Source organism: Ranitomeya variabilis, chromosome 1, assembly GCF_051348905.1.
Source record: "Ranitomeya variabilis isolate aRanVar5 chromosome 1, aRanVar5.hap1, whole genome shotgun sequence".
Classification (NCBI taxonomy): domain Eukaryota; kingdom Metazoa; phylum Chordata; class Amphibia; order Anura; family Dendrobatidae; genus Ranitomeya; species Ranitomeya variabilis.
This window is the reverse complement of record NC_135232.1, coordinates 138,057,428-138,083,086: the sequence shown is the minus strand read 5'-3', so window position 1 is coordinate 138,083,086 and position 25,659 is coordinate 138,057,428. Positions and strand designations below refer to the sequence as shown.

The following is a 25,659-nucleotide window of genomic DNA, read 5'->3' as shown; positions in this document are numbered from 1 at the left end:
AAGAACATGGGCAGAGAGCTGGCCCTGCTGGTGTGTTTATACTTGGGATGTTTCCATGGAGTGACTAGGTGCATATTTATATTTCTTATTTATACTGTTCAATTAATAAAAAAGAGCATCAATATACTTGGATGCTGCCCAAGCTCCATTGTCACCACTGTGTGCCTTTATTACCTTTTGTGTTAGTATTTGCTATTTACACCATACATGTCTGTTAATGATAAAATAATAATAATAATAATAATAATAATAATAATAAATAAATCTTACTTCTTCTTGCTCTTCTCCAGGCGGGGGTCTCCTGCCGCTGCCTCCTTTAATTATCTGAGCTGCTATTTCTTCCCTGGGAGTCACTGGTGGGGATTTTAGGTGGGAAGTGATTTGTGCTGAGTTATTTGGGAGCAGGGAGCTCATCATGCCCACAGGCTTTCAGTGGAGTGCAGATTGAGACATATCTTGTTCCCTATAAAAGGATCATTTCATGTGGGAGGCTGGACACAAAGTTTGGACTCGTGACTGGCATTCCTGAGAGACATGCATATTTTACTCCAACAAAGCAGGCCTGGGAGAGGGCTTAGCGGAGACGGGGGAAACTTGGGAAGAAGTTACTTAGTGACAAACATCTGTCAACATAGGGAATGTGAGTGGAGTGGTAATGATTGCTGTATACTTACCAGGAGTGCACCACAAACACACAAGGACCACCAGCTGCAGAACCTACAGCAACCTTTATTGGGATTTTAGGTTCACATTTACAACATCCAAAACCCCATTCATGGATGATGGGAGAACATCCTGCTGAACACTACATACAATGACATGTCTTATGGCCACACACTGCTTCTACTCTACATATATTCTTCATATCCCAAACATCCTTGATAACTTTCAGTAAAAAAAATAAACATTGTTAGCAGTGACATAAATCTGTGGGACTGCAAACAATAGGAGAGCAGGCCTAGTGATGATCTGGAGGGCTCTGGTTTCAGTGGAGATCCATTGACAGAGAATGCTAATGAGTATTTCCAGGATTTGTAGAGGACTGCATCTCTCTGTGTATCCCTCTGTCTTTCCCTTTTCCCACTGTCTCCTTCCCCCTTTATTTCCAACCCTCCCCCACCCCACTGACTCCCCACCCTCCTCCTTCTTTCACAGCCAGGAGATCAATACCTGACCCCAGAATTTTGCCAGTGCTTTATATTTCTGACCGTCCAGTGATATGATCAGTCTTAAACGTTATATCCAGCGAATGTCTTCTTAAATCAACACAAAGGATGTCTGAGAGCAAGCAGCTTGGTCTGCTCCCCCCAGAACCCTCCTCCCCTCCCCAAGCTCAGGAGGATATTTTATACCCCCTACTTTTGGATCTGATCCATTGCATTGCTTTAAGCAAGATGAAGGATTGTGCAGACATGGAGATGTATATACACTATTATACAGCCATCATTCAGATTACTAGCAGTGATTCTGCTGTCACTCCCCTATCAGATCTACATTTGTGCTAAGCACCCAAGAGCAACAACAGGAAACCCATATTCAGCCACTGCACTCATCTCCAAGTGTGAGGAGACTATGTACTGACAGCAGTGACCATTGTATGAGTGATTCAGAACTGTGAAACAAAGGCAACTTTTGGGAGAAAAGTGTAAAATAATAATAATAGTAATAATAACAATAATAATAAAATAGTAATAATAATAATAATACTAAAAATAGTAATAATTATAATAACGATATAAATAATAATAATAATAATAATTAATACACAAAAATCATTTGGAGCAAACAAGAACCAGATCCAGACATAGAAACCCCATCTCCATTAGTGTGTGCTGCCACCTCTAACATGAAGTCACCCAGTCCATTAATGTATAATGAGGACACATTCGGATATCAGTGGGAACAGCAGCAGGCTGACAGGTGACTTCATTCTGGTAGGAAGGGAAAGAGCTCAGAAGACTCGGGCATTTCTGAGAAGAAGGAAAAAGAAGTTGGGGGACTGGAGTCCCTGACAAGAGGGGATAATAAATGAGAGGGGCTTTCACATAGATATCTCAGACGTGAAATTGCACCCAGCTGCTTGTGTAAGCAAACAAATAGTCTCATGTAAGGGACCCCGGACTTGTGGCTTGATGAATGGAACAAGACAGAGGTAAATGGACTTTAACTCATTTACCAATAAAACTGTTCGGCTCCTTAAGTTAAAAAAAGCCCCAGTGCCGCCAAGTACTCCGAGCAAGGAGAGTGACTGGAGTTTTATTGCCCAGCGCTCCCTCCCCACAAAGTCTATTATCTGGGAGCGTCATTACTGCGACAATATCTTGTACGATTCATATTAATGCTCATTATCGGGGGCGCACACAGCACATGACCTTGTAGTGAATGTCTGTACATCAGTGTCAGGGGGGAGAGGGAAACATGGGACCCACATAGGAGCAATGGCCGTGCAGGTGGACCCACCCAGGCTCGCTGCACACTGACTTTATACATTTTCTGGAAAATCAAAGAAACAGCAAAGATCTAAAGCAGAAAATAAGTAAAAAAAAGGCAGAAATACAACTAAAGTGTAATTACAGGACAGCCATCTGGTGGTCACTTAAATCAAACTTCCCTGCTTTTAATATTTACATCATAAGTGAAAGATACTATATATATATATATATATACATACATATATACATATATATATATTCAGCTGTAATATACATATATATATTCAGCTGTACTTATTTTATGTATACCTATTAAAGCAGAATATATAGGGGCAAACTCATCTTATTTTGTGGCTGCTAGATGCAGCGTATTTAAATCACATCACTAGAATTATAGGAAGTCAGAGAATACACTAAATTATCTATCATCTATTTATCAGTGAATCTATTCACTATATATCCTCTGTATAGTATATATGTATCTTTTTCTATTATATCTATTTATTACTCTATCTATCATCTATCTATCTATCTATCTATCTATCTATCCATCCATCCATCCATCCATCCATCCATCCATCCATCCATCCATCTATCACAGCCCCAGGGCAATCGCTTTGCAACTTTGCGTTGAGTTCCCCTATGCCGGAGCTGCAGAGCTTGGAGACATATTTCCTTTAGATTTCAACAAGAAGTAACTTTAAAAACATCCAGTTGATCAAAATCGAAATCTATTGCGCCAGCCCCGAGTAGCCTGCATCCAATCCCTCCCTGCATTATCCATGCACTTTGCCAGGCTGTAGGCTATGTCGCTGGGGATGGCTGACTCTTCGCACTGGGCAGTACAGGACACCACAGGACAAGCACTATCACTTGTTAACACTAAGGATGTCTATTGAATGGAGCATTAATTTTCATCATTCTTAGTCCATTCAATGGTCATCCCTACTGGTGTACAAAAGTGTAAAAAAAATAATTATAAAAACAACAACAACAAAAAACATCCGGCAGAGATATACAAGGATAATAGAACATAATGTTATTTGGCTGTGTACATATACATCTTCAAGATCAAATATGGAAATGAACATCCAAAAAGAATGATCATTATAATAAAGATAAAACGTAAACACAAAGGAAAAAAACCAAAACAAAACAAGACAAACAAACAAAAAATGTGAATCTCCTAAAATCTGTGGCCTTATAGTGTCTCTGCCTAATCAATCTTTACAGCTGGGAGCCCACAGACCTCACTTTCTCCACTTATATCTCATCAAAAGACTAAACGGAGCCTTGTAGATTCATTTATAGACGTGATATGGATGAGACAAACGCCTCATTTACACTTCAGTATTGTAACCATCACCATAGGCCTCCCCAGATCCCTTCTCCAGGAGAACACGTCTGTGATGTGTCTGTATGCTGCCCTGTTATCTCTTTATTACACTGCTCCATGACGTCACTGCAGCCCTCTATATACCATGTACCACCTCATTCATGGAGGCTCCACCGCGCACCAGTTTCTATTACACGGTGATGGATTCCTACTGATTAATATATATATATGTTCCAATGGCTTGATAAAGGCTCTATGAACCGAAACGTTGCCGTGTGGGCTTAATAAATTCCATGCTATTTTTGCATGTATTTTGGAGTGCTGTATATACCAAACCATATATATATATATATATATATATATATATAGTAAGGCCATATTTGCACCTGAAATGCAAGTGACAAGGGGACAGCCATTGCCAATGACCTCTTGAATTGAAGATGCTGGTTATTTGGAAAGCTGCAGCGTTATTAATACGTTAAGGAAGGGCTCCCCTGGCACTTTGTGTTCTCAAAGATCTGTCTCACATTGTATAAAACATTAATGCTGGGAAAGCTGTTACACTGAGAGCAGAGAGGGGGAGATTTTACCTTCACAAGAGCTCTATTATGGAGGAGATTCTTAAATGAAAATTGTGTGTGTGAGCTGGGTAGGAAGAGGGGAACAGGGGAATGCACACAGCTCCCATTCCAGCAGCCACTGTATGGAATACATAGATCTACTACCACCCAGTGAGAAAAACCTCGGGTAAGATATCTATATTAATAGATTGGGAATAGCCTTTACTCTGGGAGAAAGAGAAGAGGAAATAATAAGATTGCTAAAAAAAAAGATAGCAAAATAGGGTCAGATTAAAAGGCACATTGTTAACAGGAGAAAAGCTTCCCCACGCAATCACTGGATCCATTACAGCCCACACTCTACCTATACATTAGTATTCACTTATTACATGGTTTCTACAAATTCTAGCAAAAAAAAAACCTAAATAAAAATAAACTGAATACAAAATGTAAATAAAGATCAGATAAATCAAATAAAAATGATTAGAAATACAATTAAAATAATACAACAAATAAAATAAAACAAACTAAAATAATGTAATATAAAATAATATATGTAAATAGCAATTCAATTTGGCAGCAGTTTCAATCATCCAGTGATAATGAAGCAAAAAAATAAATAAAGATCCGGGACCTTACTGAAGATTGTTTCTTTGCACATAACAAATAAAAAAAATAAACTACAACTACTTTCCCCTCTCCCATATTAAACACATTCCTGGGAATTGATCACCCATCAAGAAAACACAAACTTTTGCTAAAGTCTTTTATTTTTGTTGTTTAAATTCTCACTTCAATTTTTTTAATTCTTGAAGAACATAATAAGCTTGGACAACATAGATCGCACTCATTATAAGAAGCAAAGGGTTATATCAAAAATTATTATTAGTAGAGAATTACAAGGAAAACCTGGTTTGGAACCAGAAAAAATACAAAACAGATATAGATACATAGACACAGGACGAGGTTCTTCTCTTATAATTGTTTGGAAAGTGTTATTTCCCCTAATTCTTATGTCTTGCTTTCTTTATGCGCATACAATGTTTGTTTGCTTTTTTTTTTAATTTTACAAAAAAAGTGAAAATAAAGACTAATATATTACAAAATCAACAACGCCTGTTCGTGGGCTAATGTGCGTGTCTACATCAGTGTGCAGGTGTGTGCACAATACTCCAGCTCAGTCCACAGTGCCTCCTCCACCAGGATCCTCGTCTTTCTGTGGATCACAGTGGATCCCATTGGTCCTTCCTTAGTGAAGTTTCCACACATGGAGTTCATTAGACTCATATCCTAAGAAGTCTGTATATATTACTGGGTGTCTCCTGATTGTCTCTGCGGCGGGTCTCTAGGAGCACTGGATGGACATGTAAGGCCAGTTGAAGCTACTCCCAGATAATAACATATCTCTGATGAGGGTTTCTATGGGGGTCTTACCTACCAAGCGCACGAAGAAGAGCTGTTCAATGACTGAGGAGGAGACGGTGCGCAGGGAGGGCAGCCTCAGCAGGAGCTTACCGAACCTGCTCGGCTGGTTGGGGTACTGGCTCCGGACATACTCCTCCAGAGCGCACTGCGACTTTTCCTGTAGACTCTCAATGTGAGCAGCGTCTGAAAGGCCGCAGGCATCTGCACAGGAGGAGACAGACAGGGCACAGCATTAGTCAGATAGCAGGCCTTCACTGACACAGAAACTAGCACAACTATAATAATAATAATAATAATAATAATAATAATAATAATAATAATAATATCTAAAATACATTCCCAAAAGTGAGTGTGAGGAAGTGAGACAGCAGCTGATCTCCCTGATACAAGCGGTATACAATCCCTCTGTAATAAAGATACACTGTGTATATAAAGTCCTTACACTAGTCACTAGCCCAGTAAGCTGGCCACAATTCCACACCCCCTGTGCTTATAGCATAACACTGGCTAGGGACAATGAAGCCACATCCGTGACCAACTCTTATTTCACGTTGAATTTTTTAAATGTGCGATTTTAATGGCTGTATTATACACCACGTGGCTCCTATAAATCAATCAGCCCTGATAAATGAATCTATAAAATGCCCAGTGATGGCGGAGGATGGATGTGGTGACAATCTACAGGAAAATCTCTAAATAAACTAGAATAACATCTTACAACCATAACATCTGTCCTTACAGTGCTCCGCACACAGACCTGCTACACACACACACACACACACACACACACACACACACACACACACACACACACACACACACACACACACACACACACACACACATATATATATATACACACACACATCGCACATACACACACACATACACTCTATATGCACACACACACACAAATATATACACACACACATACACTGTATATGCACACACACACACACACACACACACACATATACACACATCGCACATACACACGCATACACATACACACACATATGTACACACATCGCACACACAGACATCACACACATCGCACATACACACACTCATACTGTATATACACACACACATATATATACACACACACATATATACACACAGACATCACACACATCGCACACTCACACACACATTCACGCTCAAATGACCTTAGGAAATGACAAATTAAACTGCACTGATCAGCTGAAAAATATAACATGTTAGTTGCCATGAGTGAAGTTAATAGCTAAATATCTGATACACTGATGGATAAAGTACCGGGTGGTATAACATAAGATTCACCGACTCATTATTCTATGTAAAGTGACCACTTCCTCGGCTCATAAAGCGTAATAATAATGATGATAATAATAATAATAATAGAAATAATACTACTATTAATAGAAATAATGATAATGATAATAATACTACTAATAATAGAAATAATAAAGGGACTACATAAATATGACATTTCTGGACAGTGTAATTCCTGAAGATGAAAAGATTTGCTGTAATTAAATTTATTTGGCAGATCGCTCTCTAAATAATTATTTTTGTGCCCAAGGCAAAAATGCAAATAAAACAAATGGCGGCTCTGAACTTGTAATCAGCCTTCAGAAGTATGTAATGACCAGGCTTGTACTACTTTATTATGTGAGGATTGTGTATTTCTTTACTTTTTACTACCTGTTTTATGGAGCAATGCAACATGACTCCATTGTTATAAAAAACTAATTATATAACATATCTATCTATCATCTATCAATCAATCATCTATATCTATCTATCTATCTATCTATCTATCATTCATCACGTAATCGTCTATAACAGAGTCTTGCTGTAAAGCCATACTCCTATACGGTGAGTAAGTACACCAGTCCTGAAGTGCTGGAATAACAGAGTAATGTTCCCAGTATTAGGAGGACATATTCCTTACAAACGTCTGATAATTGCTTCTGACAACTATTCTAGAACTGTGTGTTTCCTAGACTTCTCTGCAGCAGGATATGTCAATGATGACGTCGCAGTATGTAATCCCATCATCAGCAGTGACTACACCCACTGATACATATTAATATTAATGTACACATGATGATGTTATCCACAAGTGGCCTCTGAACACATGTAATGTCTCATTTACTGGTGAAAAGGAGGAAAATGATCTGTATCACTAGGATTAATACAACACCTAGCAATGGCAGTCCCCAGGATGTATATTCCAGCCAGTTTAGCTTTGTTTGCCATGTCCTAGTTTTTCTTTTAGCTGTGATTGCCATTTCCTAGTTTTTCTTTTAGCTTTGTTTGTCAGGTCCTAGTTTTTCTTTTAGCTTTGTTTGCCATGTCCTAGTTTTTCTTTTAGCTTTGTTTGTCAAGTCCTAGTTTTTCTTTTAGTTGTGTTTGCCATGCCCTAGTTTTTCTTTTAGCTTTGTTTGTCAGGTCCTAGTTTTTCTTTTAGCTTTGTTTGCCATGTCCCAGTTTTTCTTTTAGCTTTGTTTGTCAGGTCCTAGTTTTTCTTTTAGCTTTGTTTGCCATGTCCTAGTTTTTCTTTTAGCTTTGTTTGCCATGTCCTAGTTTTATTGCCCTATCATGTGTATACTTTCTATTACAACTACAGCAAGGCCTGTTGGCAGGAAAAGTTACGTTCTATGTAAGCCCCATAAATGAATAATGTTTAAAGGGAAGCAGAGGTCGTGGCCTAAACCTTTGGATGAAGTCCAGCCTGCAATAGCTTGGAAATACTTTGAATGTGAAAACCACAAGCAGGGGACACATTACACACTTATTATCCCACTAAACTCTCTGTAAAATGATGCTTAAATTTGTGTTTTAATCACTTAAAACATTGTTTTGGAAAAATTTGGGAGGGGGTTGGGGGTTCTCAGCCAGTTCCCCCAGAGACTGGTAATTACCAGTAAAGTTATAGTGTGTATAGGGAGGGGGAGAGGGGGGTCTACATGGGGTAAGCTGCAAGCACTGCTGATGTATTACCAAGTGTATGTACTGTATGGAAATACTGCAAATAAATAAAGGATATATGGTATCTATCTACTTATCTATAATATTCATAAATAAATGAATGTAAGAATATATGGTGAATATATATTTATGTATTTTTTTGTATTTTTCTGTGCTGCTGCCAGGGCTAGCCTACACACTGACACATTACCATGTCATTATAAACAATGGGAATCACTGTACACAGAAGGCCTCATACAAGCTCCCCCAGTGATAGAGGCATCTTCTGCGGGCTTCCTGGGTATGTATGATGCAGCATGTTTTTATTGTATGGAGGATGATGGAGGCAGATCTGTGTGAGGAGCCTGCCTGTACAGGGGCAGTGGATGTGCACAGCTGCAGCTGACCACCGTGCATGCCAAGGACAGAAATCTGCTGCTGCTCCCATCGCTATTAATGCCGTGTTACCATCGTGTGCATTTAATAAAATGGAGCCCAAAGGCCGGGAGCCGGGCCCTGCCTGCCGCCTTGTCATCATTGTCTGGGAGCCATCCTGCGTTATTTATGTGCGGCTTTATGGCACGGCTTCACCAATATGGCTGCGATATGTATTGCATGGGATGATTAAAGAGCAGCCTCGGTGACCTGAGCCGCATTTCACATTGGAGCGTGCTATTCTCTGCTTTGTTTACATGGGGCTGCCTTGCAAGCTGCTGTCTGCATTCAGCTCTCATTAAAAATGCCTTGTTCTTGTAATAGACACAGTTTAAAGGGCTGCCCTCCATGATTACCTCCGAGATCGCCTCTAGAATCTATCACCGAACCCCTCTGTCTGTGTGTACATGTATGCATGTGTGGAGCCACTGGCTGCTCTCAATTTGCTCTATTTTTCAGACATTCTCTTAAATATTTAATAGGAGTATGGTCTCCATAGCAAAATGATTTATTACTGGAAATTGTGCTGGGTGTTTTTTTTCTTTCTTTTTTTCCTCCTCACTGCCTTTATATCTCAGAAATTGTCTGAATCACTATCACAAGTGTCTGCTTAAAATCATCATCTTTAAAAAAAAATAAAATAGGGGCTAAATCGCTAGCTAACAGTGGGATGGATCTGTATTTTACATCTTTGTGCTTTACCATGAATATGGATTGTGTGCACATGATTGGAGCAACACTTGTACACACACAGCCTCATGGATGGGTTCTGGAGCGCCATCCAATTTAGAGAGTGACAGCACAGCGCTTCATTAAGGTTGGCACCATTCACACAGTGCTCACATCTCCAGTGATGGCAGAGGATTCCCTTGTCTTGTGGGGGTGAGATATGGCTGAGGAAACATCCCAGCTGGGATCTGACTGCAGCCAGCTCGGGATATGTGATGATGTGCAGTGAGTAGTGCATGCAGCGGTGGTCGGTGCCCATGGTTATCATGCAGCGGTGGTCGGTGTCCATGGTTATCATGCAGTATATCACTCACCTGATGTGAACAAGACGATGGCTTTCAGGCAGCTGTATTCTGCAGAGTCCACATGCAAGGCCTTAAGCTTCTCCACCTGCTCCTGGAAGATACGGATGTGGTCCATAAAGGCCACCACTCGGTCGGCAGACATTGGGGAGGCATGGAGGCCAGCAGCTGCCAGGAGAGGGGCCACATGGAGGGGCATGGAGCACTGGGCTGCATTCAGCACAAACAGCTCGCTCCAAGTCAGCCTGAGCAGAGCCACCTGGTCGGTGATCTGCAGGTCCGGGAAGAAGGGGATGTTCCTGGCCCACTCCACCGCGCTGAACAGCAACCGGGCCGCCAGCTCGCAGATGTTCTCGATGCCCATGATGTTATTCGGCTGCATGCACTGGCTGCCATAGCGGGACGTGGGGTACGGCTCAGCCCGCAGCAGCAGGGAGATGTATCCGGACAGGTAGCAGTGGCCATTCAGGGGGTCCCCGTTGGTCAGGGCATATTGGCCTGGGTTCGGCTGTGTTGGAGGCATTCGTCCTCGCTGAACCGCTGACAAAAACAAACAGAAAGAAGAGGAAATGTGCAACCAGGGCTGGAAGTCATAGCAATAAAATCACATCTATGTATATATGTGTGTCCTCAAATTATTATTATTATTATCTATCTATATCTATCTAGATGTATACAGGGTATCTATCTATATATGTATGTATACATATCTATATCTATATCTATATATATATATATATATATATATATATATATATATATATATATATATCTGTGTCTTTCTATAGCTAGGTAGATATTTGTTTATATATATATAGAGGGAAAGTCATAATTGGAAGTATATGTAATATATCCATTAGACACAGGCACACTCATATAAACACCCGCACACAAATATCACAAACTCACACTAGCACAGCAGGCACATCCACAGGGCCATGCACACTGCACCACAACACAGAAAGTAATAATAAACAGCACAATAGAAATAAACTGTCATCGTCTCACACTGCTATAATAACGCCAACAACTACAGCAGCACATTGACATGCAAGCAGCCGATGCCTGGAAATGTAAATATCCCTGCTGATAGGTAATGTATGAATATGTAACATAGGAAATAAATAACAGGAGGATTTCATAAATCACAGGGAGAGTCGCTTGTGCACGTTGTGCTGCAACTTGGAGCTGCTCTCCTTACAGAGGGGGAAAGTGAAAGTAACATTTAATAAGAATTGATGATAATGATAATCATGTGTAAAATAATATATATATATAAGGCCAATAAACTTACAATAGTTAAACATTGTGGGAATGAGCTGCTGAGCCAGTCAGTGAGCCCAGGTAGGAAGGCTTCCTGTGTGTGCCATGAGTGTGCCTGGAGAGTGAATGCCCACAGATCTGATGCTAACCACTATTCATTAACTGCATGGATGCTGAGCTTATTTATGCTGCAAGTTAGTAAAGCTGACCAAACTGTGAGTGTCTATGTGTGTGCATGGGGATGGAAGTGCCCAATACTGTGCTGCCATGTAATACATGGATATATACCCCGCATCAGACACTATATATGAATAAGTTACAAGTCAGGGCATCATTTACACTGTATACAGCTATATATATATATATATAAATATACTTTTTTTTTAATGATTCAGTTTTTGTGAAATAGAAACACTCAGAACTTCTCCCATAATAACATCAGATGTTTTATCTGGGCTTTTTATTTAAATTATTATATTTAATTTCTGCTAAAGATTTGGGGACATTTAGTTGCACTTTCCTAAAGACAATTAGACATATAATTACCTCTCCTAAGTGCACATTTATAGAGGGGTATAATCTGCCCACCATGAATATTATGGTCAGAAAAAGCCAGCAGTTTAATGGGAGAGGAATTGCCAAATGGAGACAATCTAATATTATGTCGAACATCTGAATGGCTCATTAATTATTATGTAAATTTCCCTCCCAAATTATTTCCCTTTTTTTTAAAATGAAGAATGAATGGAATAAAATGAAAGCACTGTATATCGATGACACTGAATTCTTAAGGAAACTTCTCGTGTGCTTCCCAGGGTGGAGAACAATGTAAGACCAGGCCAGATCTCGCCTAGGACCGAGGGACAATATTGGGGCCCTATGTTACAGGGGGACACGACTGCTCCTGACTACACACGTTTGTGTGGATGTGTTTGGAATGAGCACATGTAAGGAGGACCAGCCAGCATCCTACAGCATGCCACCGGGCACAGAGCACACACTCACATACACAGGGTATGAATGATGGCAGCACACACACCATGGCACAGGGCAATATTCACCTTCCCTCCTCATGCCCACTTTCAGGCACTTCTTCAGCCGGCAGTACTGGCACTGGTTCCGGTGGTGCTGGTCTATGGGACAGTTCCTATTGGCACGACATGTGTAGGTTAAGTTCCTGCGGACGCTCCTCTTGAAGAAACTTTTGCAGCCCTCGCAGGTGAACTGGCCGTAGTGCTTCCCACTGGACTTGTCCCCGCACACCACGCACTCGATGTGCTGCTGCTGGCTCTGGCCTGAGCCCTGCTGGCCCTTGTCTCCAGCCGCCCCCGGGGTGGAAGGGGGTCCCGGCTGGCTGGGGGTCTGGGGAGTGTGGGGGGCTTGCTGCTGCTGCTGCTGATCCCGTGCAGGCTGCGCTGCCCCCGGGTTAGGGCCTCCTGGGTTCCCCCCGGCCACGTCTTCCTGCGGATCTCTCCAGCTGCTAACTACCATTGCCATATCTCGGGCCCAAAAAGTGCTGGGGAGCGAGGTCTGGGGGGATTTTATTTTGGAGGAGAAGAAGAAGCTGGCGGTCTCTGCCGTGGTTGCCGCTGATAGGAGCCGTTTCCTTGGATTTGCTTTGCAGGGATTTCCCCCTTTCTTTGCACAGAGCAGAAATGTCTCCTATGTAGAACGCGGCGCTGTTCGGGCAGGGAAGCCGCCGGCCGGGGGGATGTCGGCACAGTGTAGCCGGGCTGCTGCTGCTGCTTCCCCCTCCCTGTCTGGTCTCCAGTGCCGCCTGTGATGACTGCTCTCCGGGCTGCAGGCTGGGGCTGCTCTGGAGGAGGGTGCAGCGTCGGATCAGGCTGGGGAGGCGGCAGAATTGTCAGCCCCGAGCTCCCCAGTGCACGCAGGGCGCAGACATAGGACGGGCAGAGCCGGCTTCAGCCTCACTGCTGGGGCAAGGGAGAGAGGAGACACTAGAAGCCGCCGGCCAGGGATTGTAAGTGTCCAGGAGGCCACAGCCAGGGCAGCGCGCAGCCAGCCATTCAGAGCCGACCCTCGGAGCCCGGAGCAGAGGGGCAAGACACTTCCCCTTTCGCCTTTGATTTTTTCCCTCTGTCTCTTTGGCTTTTATGATGTCAGGAGGACAAATAATCCTCGATCTGTCATTAGATGATCAAGTGCCACATTGTGGGAGAGAAAAAACAACAAAAGTATCACAAGGAACAATCCAAAAGTGTGCGGCCAACAACGAGCAGCAGACCTCACTCCCGTGCTGAGCCGCAGACCTCCTCACTCCCGTGCTGAGCCGCAGACCTCCTCACTCCCGTGCTCAGCCGCAGACCTCCTCACTCCTCTGCTGAGCCGCAGACCTCCTCACTCCTCTGCTGAGCCGCAGACCTCCTCACTCCTCTGCTGAGCCGCTTCCTCTGCTGCTGCTTTATTCCCGGAGATGGCATACAATCATCATTGGAGAGCTTTCTCTATTTCTTTCTTGTTTGCTCTCTGTCAATGGTGGAAGCTGACGGTCTCTTGTTGCAGAAGGAAATGAAGAAGAAAAAAAAATGAAAATAAAAGTCTGTGCATAGGACGATGCAGAAGCCGGCGGTGGCTGAACGTTCTGTTGCTGGAATGGAGTGAAAGAGGTGAGGGGTAAAAAAAAAAAAAGAAAAGGAAAAAAAAAAACCTCAGTGACACAGAGAGAGACAGGCTCATAGAATATGCAATAAAGAGAGAGAGGGAGAGAGTGAGGGGGAAAGAGAGGGGGACGGAGAGAATGGCACAGAGACACACAACAAATGAATGCCTTATAACGGGGACACTGGCACAGCAATGTTTCCGAAAGGGGGATCTGCGCGAATGTCTGTATATAGTGAACTTTGACACTACTATTGAAAGTGACACGTTTCTATGGAGATCTCTGCCTTATATGGAGCTCATGTCAAGGAGCCAAGCGAGGGGCTGCTGGCAACTGATAATCAAAGGCGACTGACTGGTCAGAGCCCCCAATCGGGGGGGAGAAGAGCTGGGAGGCTGAGGTTAGCCATGCCTCCTGCGCCCCATTGGTCGGGTGGCGGCTGCCTTTCTTCCTTTCTCTCCTCTTTGCCTTGTTACCTATGGTTGGGGCTGCAAGTCGGGGAGGGAGGGATGGGGGAGAGGAGGGGTAGGGGGCTGCAGTGACAAGCACACTGTTCATTCACAGCGCCTCTACCCGCTGCTATTTACTTTCAGAGCTGATTAGTATGGGTCGTCTATGGGCTCAGCAGAACAAAAATACTCCACTTGGGGTGGGGGGCTTCTATGGGGGGCTGAGGAGGGGGGATAGAAATTAGAAGAAGATAGAGAATGAAGATGTAAAAATGAAGACAAGATTTAGATTCATGTCTTCACTTGCCCTCCCCTTCTTTCTGGGTGACAATCACAAAAGTCACAAACTTAAAGGCGAATGTACAAAGCTTGTGAAAGTGAATGTGCTCCTATCGGCAGACAGATGGAGGCGATGAGCCTGCTCCCCCAGAGACATTGCTGACCACTGGGGAAGGCAGATCTGATTTATGCTGCCCCCCTGAGCACCACAGATGATCAGCAGGGTCCAGTCTGGAGAGGCTGCCCACACAGGGGACAATGGGTGACTTTCACCATCAGACATACAGGTCACAGCAGACACATGGCCACAGGAAAGCTGGATGGATTCACAGAGAAGGGTCACATATTTATCTATGGAAAGCTTTACATAAACATAATGAAGGCGGCTAGAAAAGTTTGCAGTGGGGGCAGGATGGAGGCAGGCGGGGGGCAGCAATGTTACCATAATTATTAATGACACAATGATAAGCTTCTCTTTTTGTTGTCTGGGAAGATCAATGCTTTGTAAGAAGAGTCCCAGGATCAGGCCTGTGTGTGACAAGTGCTGGAGCGGGCTGCCATCTAGCGTACAGCAAGTGAGCACAGCATGGAGAATATAGACAGTGAGTGCATGGCAGAGCCAGAGCCGAGCCTGTGCATGGGAGGCACACTCACCTGGCAGCTCCAGCCTCCCCGCACTCCCCGAGTGTGAGTGGGTCCTGTCAGCCGCACCAGCCCTGATGAGCTCCAGGCACAGAGGGGGATGGGTCCGCTGAATGCAGAACTGACAGTGTCGGATCATTTCCAACCGAATAGTTAACGGCTATTTCACGCCCGATATAATGAAGAGCTTGTGAGTGGTGCCGCTCGGCCGGGGCCCCCATTGTGCGGCCCCAGTGATGGAGGGGCTGCTGGTCGGTGCACGGCGCTCTCACTGGAAGCTCCGCTCTGTCTCCTGCCTGCACGAAAGGTGAAACGACGAATACGATTAAAGCGGACAAAAGGCGGCAGCTCCCTGTCTGACCGAGCTGCGGGCTCTGCTGCTGGACCCGGGCACAGTGCTGCCACCCAGCCGGGCACAGTGCTGCCACCCAGCCGGGCACAGTGCTCCCACCCAGCCGGGCATAGTGCTACCACCCAGCCGGGCACAGTGCTACAACCCAGCCGGGCACAGCGTCCAGAAGAGTGAACACTGGCAAGTACTCTATATTATGTATGTTTATATGTATCACCCCTGTGGCTGGCATCACCGGCCAGTCTTCATTTCAACGATATGGTTTAGTGAAAATGCTACTTTTTACTATTTTATGGAGCAATGCAACATGACTTCATATGCTTAACACATAATTATCTATCTATCTGTCTATCTTTCTATCTCTCTATTATCTATCTTTCTATCTATCCATCCATTCATTATCTATCTACTGTATCTCTCTATTAACTATCTATCTATCTATCTATCTATCTATCTATCTATCTATCTATCTATCTATCTATCTATTTATCTATCATCTATCTATCATCTATCTATGTATTATCTATCTTTCCATCTCTCTATTATCTATCTATCTATCTATCTATCTATCTATCTATCTATCTACCTACCTATCTATTATCTATCTATCTTTCCATCTCTCTATTATCTATCTATCTGTCTATCTATGTATTATCTATCTATCTATCTATCTATCTATCTATCTATCTATCTATCTATCTATCTATTTATCTATCATCTATCTATCATCTATCTATGTATTATCTATCTTTCCATCTCTCTATTATCTATCTATCTATCTATCTATCTATCTATCTATCTATCTATCTATCTATCTATCTACCTACCTATCTATTATCTATCTATCTTTCCATCTCTCTATTATCTATCTATCTGTCTATCTATGTATTATCTATCTATCTATCTATCTATCTATCTATCTATCTATCTATCATCTATCTCTCTACTATCTATCTATCTATCTTTCTATATCTATCTATCTATCTATCTATCTATCTATCTATCTATCTATCTATCTATCTATCTATCTATCTATCTATCTATCTTCCTTCTGAAGGCACAGTGCAGTTCCCTGTAATATAGGTGGCAGGACACTAGATGGATCAGTGATGTGCATGTTCTCGAAGAGCACCCAGATAACTTGAAGCCAGTGGGAACAGTCACTAATGGGGCCACCACTCTCCAGTATTGGACTATTTGCCACCTAATGCAAAGATCAATGCGAGTCACTGTGTGTGTGTGATAGTGTCACTTGTAGAGGGCGATACACAAACACCACTGACAGAAGACCTCTTGCTGACCATGTCTCCTTCTCCTTATTGTCTCCATGAACGCCATAGGGGTATTAGAAGATGTCAGCTCCTGTATGTGTTCCTTCACCATAGTAAACTTCCCCAGGCCCTGCTATCCATTGTCTCTATATAGAATGTTGCTAATTGTTGCAGGAATCCCATACTGTTTGGTAAGTTCTCCTTCAGTATCTACTAATGACTGTGTTTTCATGGAGTCAGGAGCAGGTAGATTATATTGTAATTACCTCGCTACCTGCCCCAGTAATCAGTCTGATCTGTATATAGTTCCTACTCCAGTGCACATCGGGGATTGCAGTCATAAACAGGCTCAGATTAGTGGAGTTATGTTATATTATAATATTATATTGTAACTGCACAGGAGCCCTGAAGTTAGAACTGCTGGTCAGTAATAAACAATCTGTGTATTAAATGCATTTTTTGAAGGGGAAAATCATACACAGAATATTCTTACATTTTCGGACTGGGTTATATACAGTGAAATGATCATGCACTTATTGACACACATAACGTTAGGCATATAGACATCAGACTTTACTTTGCTAGACTGATATATTCACATGTTCCCCAGTGCATCATTAGAATCAGGAAACCCTCAGCAAGGTAAGGGGCTGGTCGTTTTCTTTTTCTAACTATTATTAGTATAGGATAAAAAAATCACATGAATGAAAAATAAGCAGTCTCAATTTCAATATAACATTCATAAGAAAGACTTTTTACATTGTTCTCCCTCCAGCTTTGCAGCCATATCATACTGTCAAATAAAATCTGACGTTTAATTATCAGCAGAGATAAACCTTAATGTAACTATATTACGTTAATATTGAATCAAAGTTACATTATCCTTTAAATGAAATGAATACAGACATTCCCCGAGGGTTAAAAAAAGACACTAAGAAAAAAATAAATAAGAACAACCAAAATATTTTACATTTCAGAGTTTCCTACTATACATGGCTGATTCAGCAAAGGAAAATTCAGCCATCATAAAGTGAACTCGAATATATTGTTACAATATAAAACTAAACATTAGTGTTTTTTTTTACCTTTATAATAAGTTATGAAATATATCCATGTGCCTGATTAATGCTGACTTTTAACGAGTCTTATAAGTATTACAAATCTGTTTGCATATGTGCAGATATATACTTGTAATATATTTGTAAAATACAGGGAATTATTTTTACCATTATCTACTTGTTTTGTGGAATAATACAAAGTGACTTCATTCTTATAAAAATATAATGATTTAATATCTATCTATCTATTATCTATATATCTATCACCTATCTATCTATCTATCTATCTATCTATCTATCTGTCTGTCTGTCTGTCTGTCTGTCTGTCTGTCTGTCTGTCCGTCCGTCCGTCCGTCCGTCCGTCCGTCCGTCCGTCCGTCCGTCCGTCCGTCCGTCTATCTATCTATCTATCTATCTATCTATCTATCTATCTATCTATCTATCTATCTATCTATCTCATACATATTTATCTAGAAAGTGAGCCCCACAGATTTCAGTTTGAACCAATGTTTACTTTGCTCTGAGAACATTCACATTTTAGTTTTTCTGATCCTTTGCAGAAACCTGCATCTGATTTAAATGCAATATCTCAATTAAGCAGAATTCCTGAATGGTTGCAGAGCAAGTGCAGCGATTTTCCTCTCTCTGGTTCCATACAATAAATATATCTGTGCTTTGTGTGGAGTGGTATTCTCTCTCTATGGGGGAGGAAAGTGTGGCTAATTTACCAGAACCAGTGAGCTTCTAAACAGCTTGGAGTGTCCCAACTGGTCTGTGAACAAAACCTCCATATCTGACACAGCTTCCAGCCACTGAGTGCCCCGTTTTTTTTTTTTGTGTGTGTGTGTGTGTGTGTGTGTGTGTGTGTGAAAGTTGTGGTGTTAACCCTTCAGCTGGACGCTGAGAGGGTGACATGGAGAGGGCTATTTGAAGATCTTTGGGCTATTCTAAGCTCAGGTTGGTGTGAAAGAGACGAGAAGGTCACTTGAAGTCTCCTTTCAAGTACTCCCATTTTCTCTCTGGATCAGCAGCTCTGAATAGACACCATCTAATCGCTCTTAACAGAAGAAAAAAAGTCTGCAGCCCACTAAGATGCCCCATTCTCTGCATACCGCAAATGCATCTACATTGTGAAAAGGCAGTTCTGCCAATATGCTTTTCCAAAATAATATATATATATATATATATATATATATATATATATATATATATATATATATATATATATTTGTATATGTTCATTGTAATGTTAGCCATCGAATAAATTAAATAATCATGTTGAAAATAATTTTAATAATTTTCCAGGACTTGTATTTGCTACCAGCACACCAGCCTCCATAGGACAAGACCGAGACAAGAATGACTGCTTAGGATAGGGGAAAACTAACGCTGTCTTTCTTTTGTAGGTTCACAAGTTGATGGTAAAAGTCTACACACAGGCTGTAGGTTTTTCCCTGGGAAGCTGTAAATTCCTGGAAAAGTTTACTTTGCTGCTAAGGTGACAAACCACAACTTGAGCTTTCAAACAATTTTATTATATGTTTCCAGCTTTTCAGTCTTTTATGTAGTTTGAATCAGTGTAAAATAATGAAGTATATATATATATATATATATATATATATATATATATATATATAATATAGTAATAGTGATCTCTATATATTTTAATATACTATTAGTATTAATCTCATATATAAATGTGCACATATTAATCAACATATATACACACATATATAAAATATGTACATTTATGAGGTTAATGATAATCCTATTGTGACAAGCACTGATATAACTCCCCGTTTGTGACTAATAATAGTGCTCCAAGCCCTGCATTTATTTATTCCCGGTGATTTTACGTTTATTTTTCCAGGTGACAATGCATTTATTTCGTTATTCGAGGTGCTTTTGACCACACAGTAAATTTTACAAGTCATCTGACAGTTTTTCGATAGAACTCTGTGCGGAGTTTATGTGGGTGAAGCACGCAGGGCAGCCGGAAAGTTCACTCCTTCTAAAATGCTTTTTAAATAGTTTTCAAACAATTAATGCTATTTCCCATTTCCAATTAATAATCTGTATATACCACAACATTAATTTTTGAGATATTATTTTTTTTTTCAAACTACAGAAACCTAAATTTGCTCCTCGTACATTCATTTTCAATATGTCCAACTAGCAATAATGTGCATCATCATCAGGATTTAACTTTACTTCGTATTTTATTTATTTATTTTTTTATTTTATGCATGCACAAATTATCCTCAAAGCAACTAGTTGGGTTTAGTAGTTTAGCAAGACTAATTGGAGACAATGGACATAAACTGACTTTTCCAATTAACTGCTGGTTGGAGTTTAGTTAGAAGGACTGTCAACCCTGGCGATGGGTAATTGCTTTATTGCTCACTAAACTATCATCCACTTAGAACATATGGGCTAATTATTCTGGCCGGCCCCAGAAATAGACACTACAGATCTATTAGCCCATATAAAGTATATGGTAGTTTGAGGCAGGGGATCCATCGCTCTCCTAGGAGGGTAATGCCAGCTTAAGAAGGCGCTGGGCATATGACATACCTCTAGGACAAAAGACTACAGGCAGACATTGCCTTACAGAGCCTTACTTTTCTCACTAATATCATTTATGAGCATAATTACCTGAATGCAAGATTTATTCTGAAGTTTTAAACGCCCATGAATCTAAAAGTAAAATCATGTATCCAATTATTGCAAGCTAATTATTCATCATGGGGAAGAAAGTGACAGCATTCCTAGTGCACGGGCAAGCCAAGGGTTAACCGCAGTCCTGCAGAGAGGCAGAGGTGAGCGGACTGCGGTCGGTCCGTGCTGTCTCCTGTCACTCTGAATGACTCTTCCACTTATATAAACACTTACATTCCTACAAAATGTGAGACTCTGCAGAGTGGGGCTGATGTAACAACAACCCCTCCAGTGTGTACACAGCCTGTCTCCTAAGTCATACCTCTCCTCACCTTAATCTGCTGGAAGGAGCCCCCTGCCCGCCACATGGCACTGCAGATGCACCTCTTTCACGCCCATATGATTTGCAGACAGACAGGTGCAGGCAGCCACAGAGAAAGATAACTCAGGTGTCTTTAGAGAGAAAAGGAAGCATATTGTCAATTAGTGAGATCAGGTTATTCTTTGTTACATTCTCCATGCTGCTTTTTACTCCAGATGTATTCAGACCTGCTGTTTTTCTCCAATTTAGAGCAGATGAAACCCAAATTATGACGGAAATTCTGTTTTGTACCAAAATATTAGTATTTTCTTGGGGTCTTGGGTTAAATATGATCTTGTCTTGCTGAAAGAACCCTAAGGTCTGTGTGTCATTGATACATGACCCCCTAAAGATTAAGCCATTGATGAATTGCTCTCTACTGTTAGCTATTGATGCTGGACCCCTACTGTCCATAATATTAGCTATTGATACTGGACCCCCACAGGACACAGTCTATATCACTGCTATAAGACTCCAACTACCAGTGAGACCACCTCACATCAGTATACCACCTGATACACAATACACTTGTGTATTCCATATCTGACAATTTGGGGATCCCAAGAACAGATTAGGAGACTCTTATCAGATCTAACTTGCAGTTTTGAGGATTTTCTCTGCCTATTTACAAACATTTTAAGAGAAACATTGAAATGTAAGTGTAACTAAAGTCAATAAATTAAGATATATTTTATGTGTGCCACTTCTTATTAATATATGCTTTACTGCAATCTTCAGACCATTGAGACCAGGACATGGAATGTGACTGGTGTATTTACTTTGTGCATTATGTTTTGCCTTTACAGACCTGTCAGATCCTCATCATGGTGCTGATTCATGACCTGGCAATATCTCTAATGGTAAGGGAATCTCTCCAGTATGTCGTCTGTACAGTTACATATAAGAATACTGCCATCCATTCTCTAACCAGTGGGACTTGCAGTTGTGATCTGTTCTTACCAGTTACAGGATTCTTTACTACTTTCATGGGTTGAAATTAGTATAAGTGCATGGATTGTTGTGAACTTACTGGACATTTGATGTAAAAAAGTAGCTTTTTGTGACCTTAAATATAAGTCTTTTAACTGACCTCCGATATAAGAGACTAGCCTCCCCATACAGGTGACAATCCAGCAGCTGTCGGCTGTACACTATAACTGACAACTTGCTGCATCAGCCACGATCAGTGTTTGCACCTTTCCAAATCTGTTTAACCCCTTAGATGCTGCTTTCAATAGTGACTACATCATTATAAACGGTTAACAGACTGTGGGGGCTTCCTCCTAATCCCAATTGGTGCCCTCAGATCATGATTGTGTAGTCCTGATGTTTGCGATTGGCAATTCATGGCCAAATTCTGGCCTGAAAAGCAACTGAAGGGTTAATAAACTACCCGACAGCAGTTTTCAATATGTCAGGGGGTGCTGTTTTTAAAATGGTATCACGTTTGGCGGTTTCCCAATATGTGGGACCCCTAAAGGCACTTCAAACATGGCTAAGACCCTAAAAAATAAATTTTGTAAATTTCCTTGAAAAAATGAAAAATTACTGCTAAATTTTTAACCTCCTAAAATGCTAACAAAATAAAAGAACATTTTACAAATGATGCTGATGTAAAGCAGACATGTGGGAAATGTTATTTATTAATGTTTTGCTGTGGCATGACTATCTGGATTAAAGGGATAATCATTCAAAGTTTGAAAATTGCTATTTTTTTTACATTTTTCTCAAATTTCTTATATTTTTTATAAATAAACACAAAACATATCGACCTAAATTTACCATTTTCATAAAGTATAATGTGTCACGAAAAAACAGTATCAAAATCACTGGGATTTGTTGAAGCGTTCCAGAGTTATTACCACATAAAGTGACACTGGTCAGATTTAAACAATTTGGCTCCGTCAGTAAGGGGTTAATTCATTAATCTGGAGACAAGGTTTAGTTCATTGCCCTAGAACTATCTCTAAATATCCTGGATCTGGCAAAGTGGCACATGCCCAAGTAGCCAGCCCTCTACTCAACTAATACATTCTCAAAATTCTGTATTTTTTAATTATATTGTAAACAATTAATTTTGTCAAAAGATCCTTTGAGTTGTGTTTTCATGCTGCAATAACATGTGCTACATGTGTGCGGATTGCAAACAAATGATACAATGGGCATTTCCATTAATACTTTCTTGAATTAAATGTGAATAATAATAATACTACAGTATTATATGGGGAGTTCATTCATTAATTTGCATGGAGTCTCACCACAATGACTTGTCTGACAACCCAATTTTTTTTTAAATAATGTGGCATAACTTTACTTATGACAACAATTGTGGTTATTGTAAATAGGAAAACAATGATTATTATATATAGACACCAAAATGAAGAAAATGTTATGTAAGATAATAGCATGTGCTCTCTTCTCTTTGGATATGGTATTTTAATATGAACTTTGATGAAATCTATTTTTGTAACTCTCTTGTATGCGTCGACAACATCGAGTAGTACGTTAGCTTGTTATTAATAATGCTAATAATAATAATAATATGAACTCACTGCAGCATTCACTTTGGCCTTCAAGCCATATTTCTAAGAGTTGAACTTGCCATGTTTTGCAATGATAAAAGTGGTCTACATGATAAAATCACCCTTAAAACTAAAGTTCTTGAAAAAAGCTTTGGCTATCCTCTGGTGTTACCTTGCGTCCTAAGGATTCCTACCTGTGTCCCACCTGGGACTTTCTGGCTACAAATTCTGCACAGGTCAAACCAAGAGTAGATGCCAAGCTAAGGAATGGAATATGGCTTGGGCTAGGTTAGGGCTTTCTTGCAGCCTGAAACACCAGTTTTTAATTATTAATATTATTATTATTTATTATTATAGCGCCATTTATTCCATGGCGCTTTACATGGGAGGAGGGGTATACATAATAAAAACAAGTACAATAATCTTGAACAATACAAGTCATAACTGGTACAGGAGGAGAGAGGACCCTGCCCGCGAGGGCTCACAATCATTGATGAGTGACCGCGGTAGTCTGCAGAATACGACTAAAAAAAAGATTTACTAATACTTTTTGTGCATTTTTTTTTGCCAAGAATAGAATACATTAATGAATCGAGCACATAAATGCAGATTTAGACACCAGTACAGCCAAAGAAGCTGAGCTGGTAAGTTTAAGAACTTTTACAAGGTATTTTAGAAGTTCTTCACCAGCTATTTTGAAAAGTATATAATCATTATTATATATATTTTTTTCTGGAGGGACACTTATTTCTTGTAGCTGACCTTTATGCACATTTTGTGTGCCATATATTAGGTTGCCTTTTCCTGTTCTGTTCACTTCTCAAGAGTTATCTCACTATGATTGCAGACAGGATTATAATACAATGTAACATGTATAGAGATAACACAGGATTCACAATTCACAATAGATGGTTTTGAAGCGCTCCTCCCCCCATCTGCACAATGACCTCTGCACAGGTCACAGAGCATATCCACAACTCTGTGCCTTTCCCATATAAGTCAATGAACCTCTTTAGTCTGCAGTTTCCTGTGGTTCATGTGGCTGCTGTACAGCATATCTCTGAAGGCTGTTAACATTGCTCTGCAAGATGATCAATCACTGGAAATAAAATAATGACAACAAATAACTATTTACTAACAATGAGGAAGGAGAGAAGACCTTGCTAGTAAGTGATGAGTAAGGCCGACGTCACACTAAAGTATGAAAAAATCGGTCTGAGTTTCCCTGCCGAGAGTCGCAGGAGTGTTCTCCATATGGTAATCCGTGTGTAATGCGTTTGCAGTGCGATGATGCGATTTTCTCCAACCCATGTATCCGTATGACATCCGTATTACTTTACATTTCTCACTGATTTTCCCCATTGAATTAAATTGCTCAATGGACTGAAATGAGGAAAATGTGTGCGCATTTGTTGCAAGCTAGACGGATGGTCCGTGTGGTGTCTGAGTTTTTCTCCCATCCATTGACTTGCATTGGTGAGTCTTGGCCGAGTCTCGGAGACAATTACAGCATGCTGCAATTTTACACGCACGCAGAATATACCTGAGAAAAAATACGGTGATGTGAGCTGCCCCATAGATTAACACTGGTCTGAGGGCTATGCGATGTTTTCTCACATAGCACTCGGACGTATTCTACGGTAGTGTGACGCAGGACTTATGGAAACTGTGCATGATCCATTATCAAAGCTTATATCTAGGCATAACGTGATCTGACCTAACAAGCTTTTATATTTTATTGATTTTTATAGATAATTGTGGTAACCATATCTTTTATCTTCATATGCCCCCTTTGCATGTGGTTCCTATCTTGTGTTGATGGACTCCCTTTAGTTTTAACAACTGGATGTAGTAGTAATGTGTCATTGCGCTGAAGCCAACTTATCACAACAAAGACCATTGATTATAGAATCATAGAATGGTAGAGTTGGAAGGGACCTCCAGGGTCATCACGTCCGACCCCCTCCTCAATTCAGGATTCACTAAACCATCTCAAACACATGTCTGTCC

The 25,659-nt window shown here is 40.8% G+C and overlaps 1 protein-coding gene and 1 long non-coding RNA gene across 2 annotated transcripts in view; one reads left to right on the top strand and one right to left on the bottom strand.

Annotated features, from left to right (window-relative positions):
* Positions 1-4,926: 4,926 nt before the first annotated feature.
* NR2F1 (nuclear receptor subfamily 2 group F member 1) lies at positions 4,927-15,574 on the bottom strand. Its single transcript, XM_077289126.1, has 4 exons — positions 15,440-15,574; positions 12,499-14,045; positions 10,187-10,714; positions 4,927-5,954 (listed from the first exon to the last, which is right to left on the bottom strand). The coding sequence occupies exons 2-4, from the start codon at positions 12,932-12,934 to the stop codon at positions 5,674-5,676; spliced, it is 1,245 nt and encodes a 414-aa protein (XP_077145241.1). The 5' UTR covers positions 12,935-14,045; positions 15,440-15,574; the 3' UTR covers positions 4,927-5,673.
* Positions 15,575-15,730: 156 nt separating this feature from the next.
* The window catches only part of LOC143807515 (uncharacterized), an 83,980-nt gene continuing 74,051 nt past the window's right edge, over positions 15,731-25,659 (top strand). The window contains exons 1-3 of the long non-coding RNA XR_013221754.1: positions 15,731-15,959; positions 19,515-19,606; positions 21,934-21,987. This is a non-coding gene — a long non-coding RNA (uncharacterized LOC143807515). The remainder of the gene's footprint in view (positions 15,960-19,514; positions 19,607-21,933; positions 21,988-25,659) is intronic.

Excerpts from the sequence above, each read along its gene's own strand:
- NR2F1 (XM_077289126.1), bottom strand. The coding sequence starts at position 12,934 with ATGGCAATGGTAGTTAGCAGCTGGAGAGATCCGCAGGAAGACGTGGCC. Across the intron at positions 10,715-12,498 it reads AGTGGGCATGAGGAGGGAAG|CGGTTCAGCGAGGACGAATG; the intron begins GTGAATATTGCC and ends TGTTTTTGTCAG. Across the intron at positions 5,955-10,186 it reads CATCGTCTTGTTCACATCAG|ATGCCTGCGGCCTTTCAGAC; the intron begins GTGAGTGATATA and ends CCTCCTGTGCAG.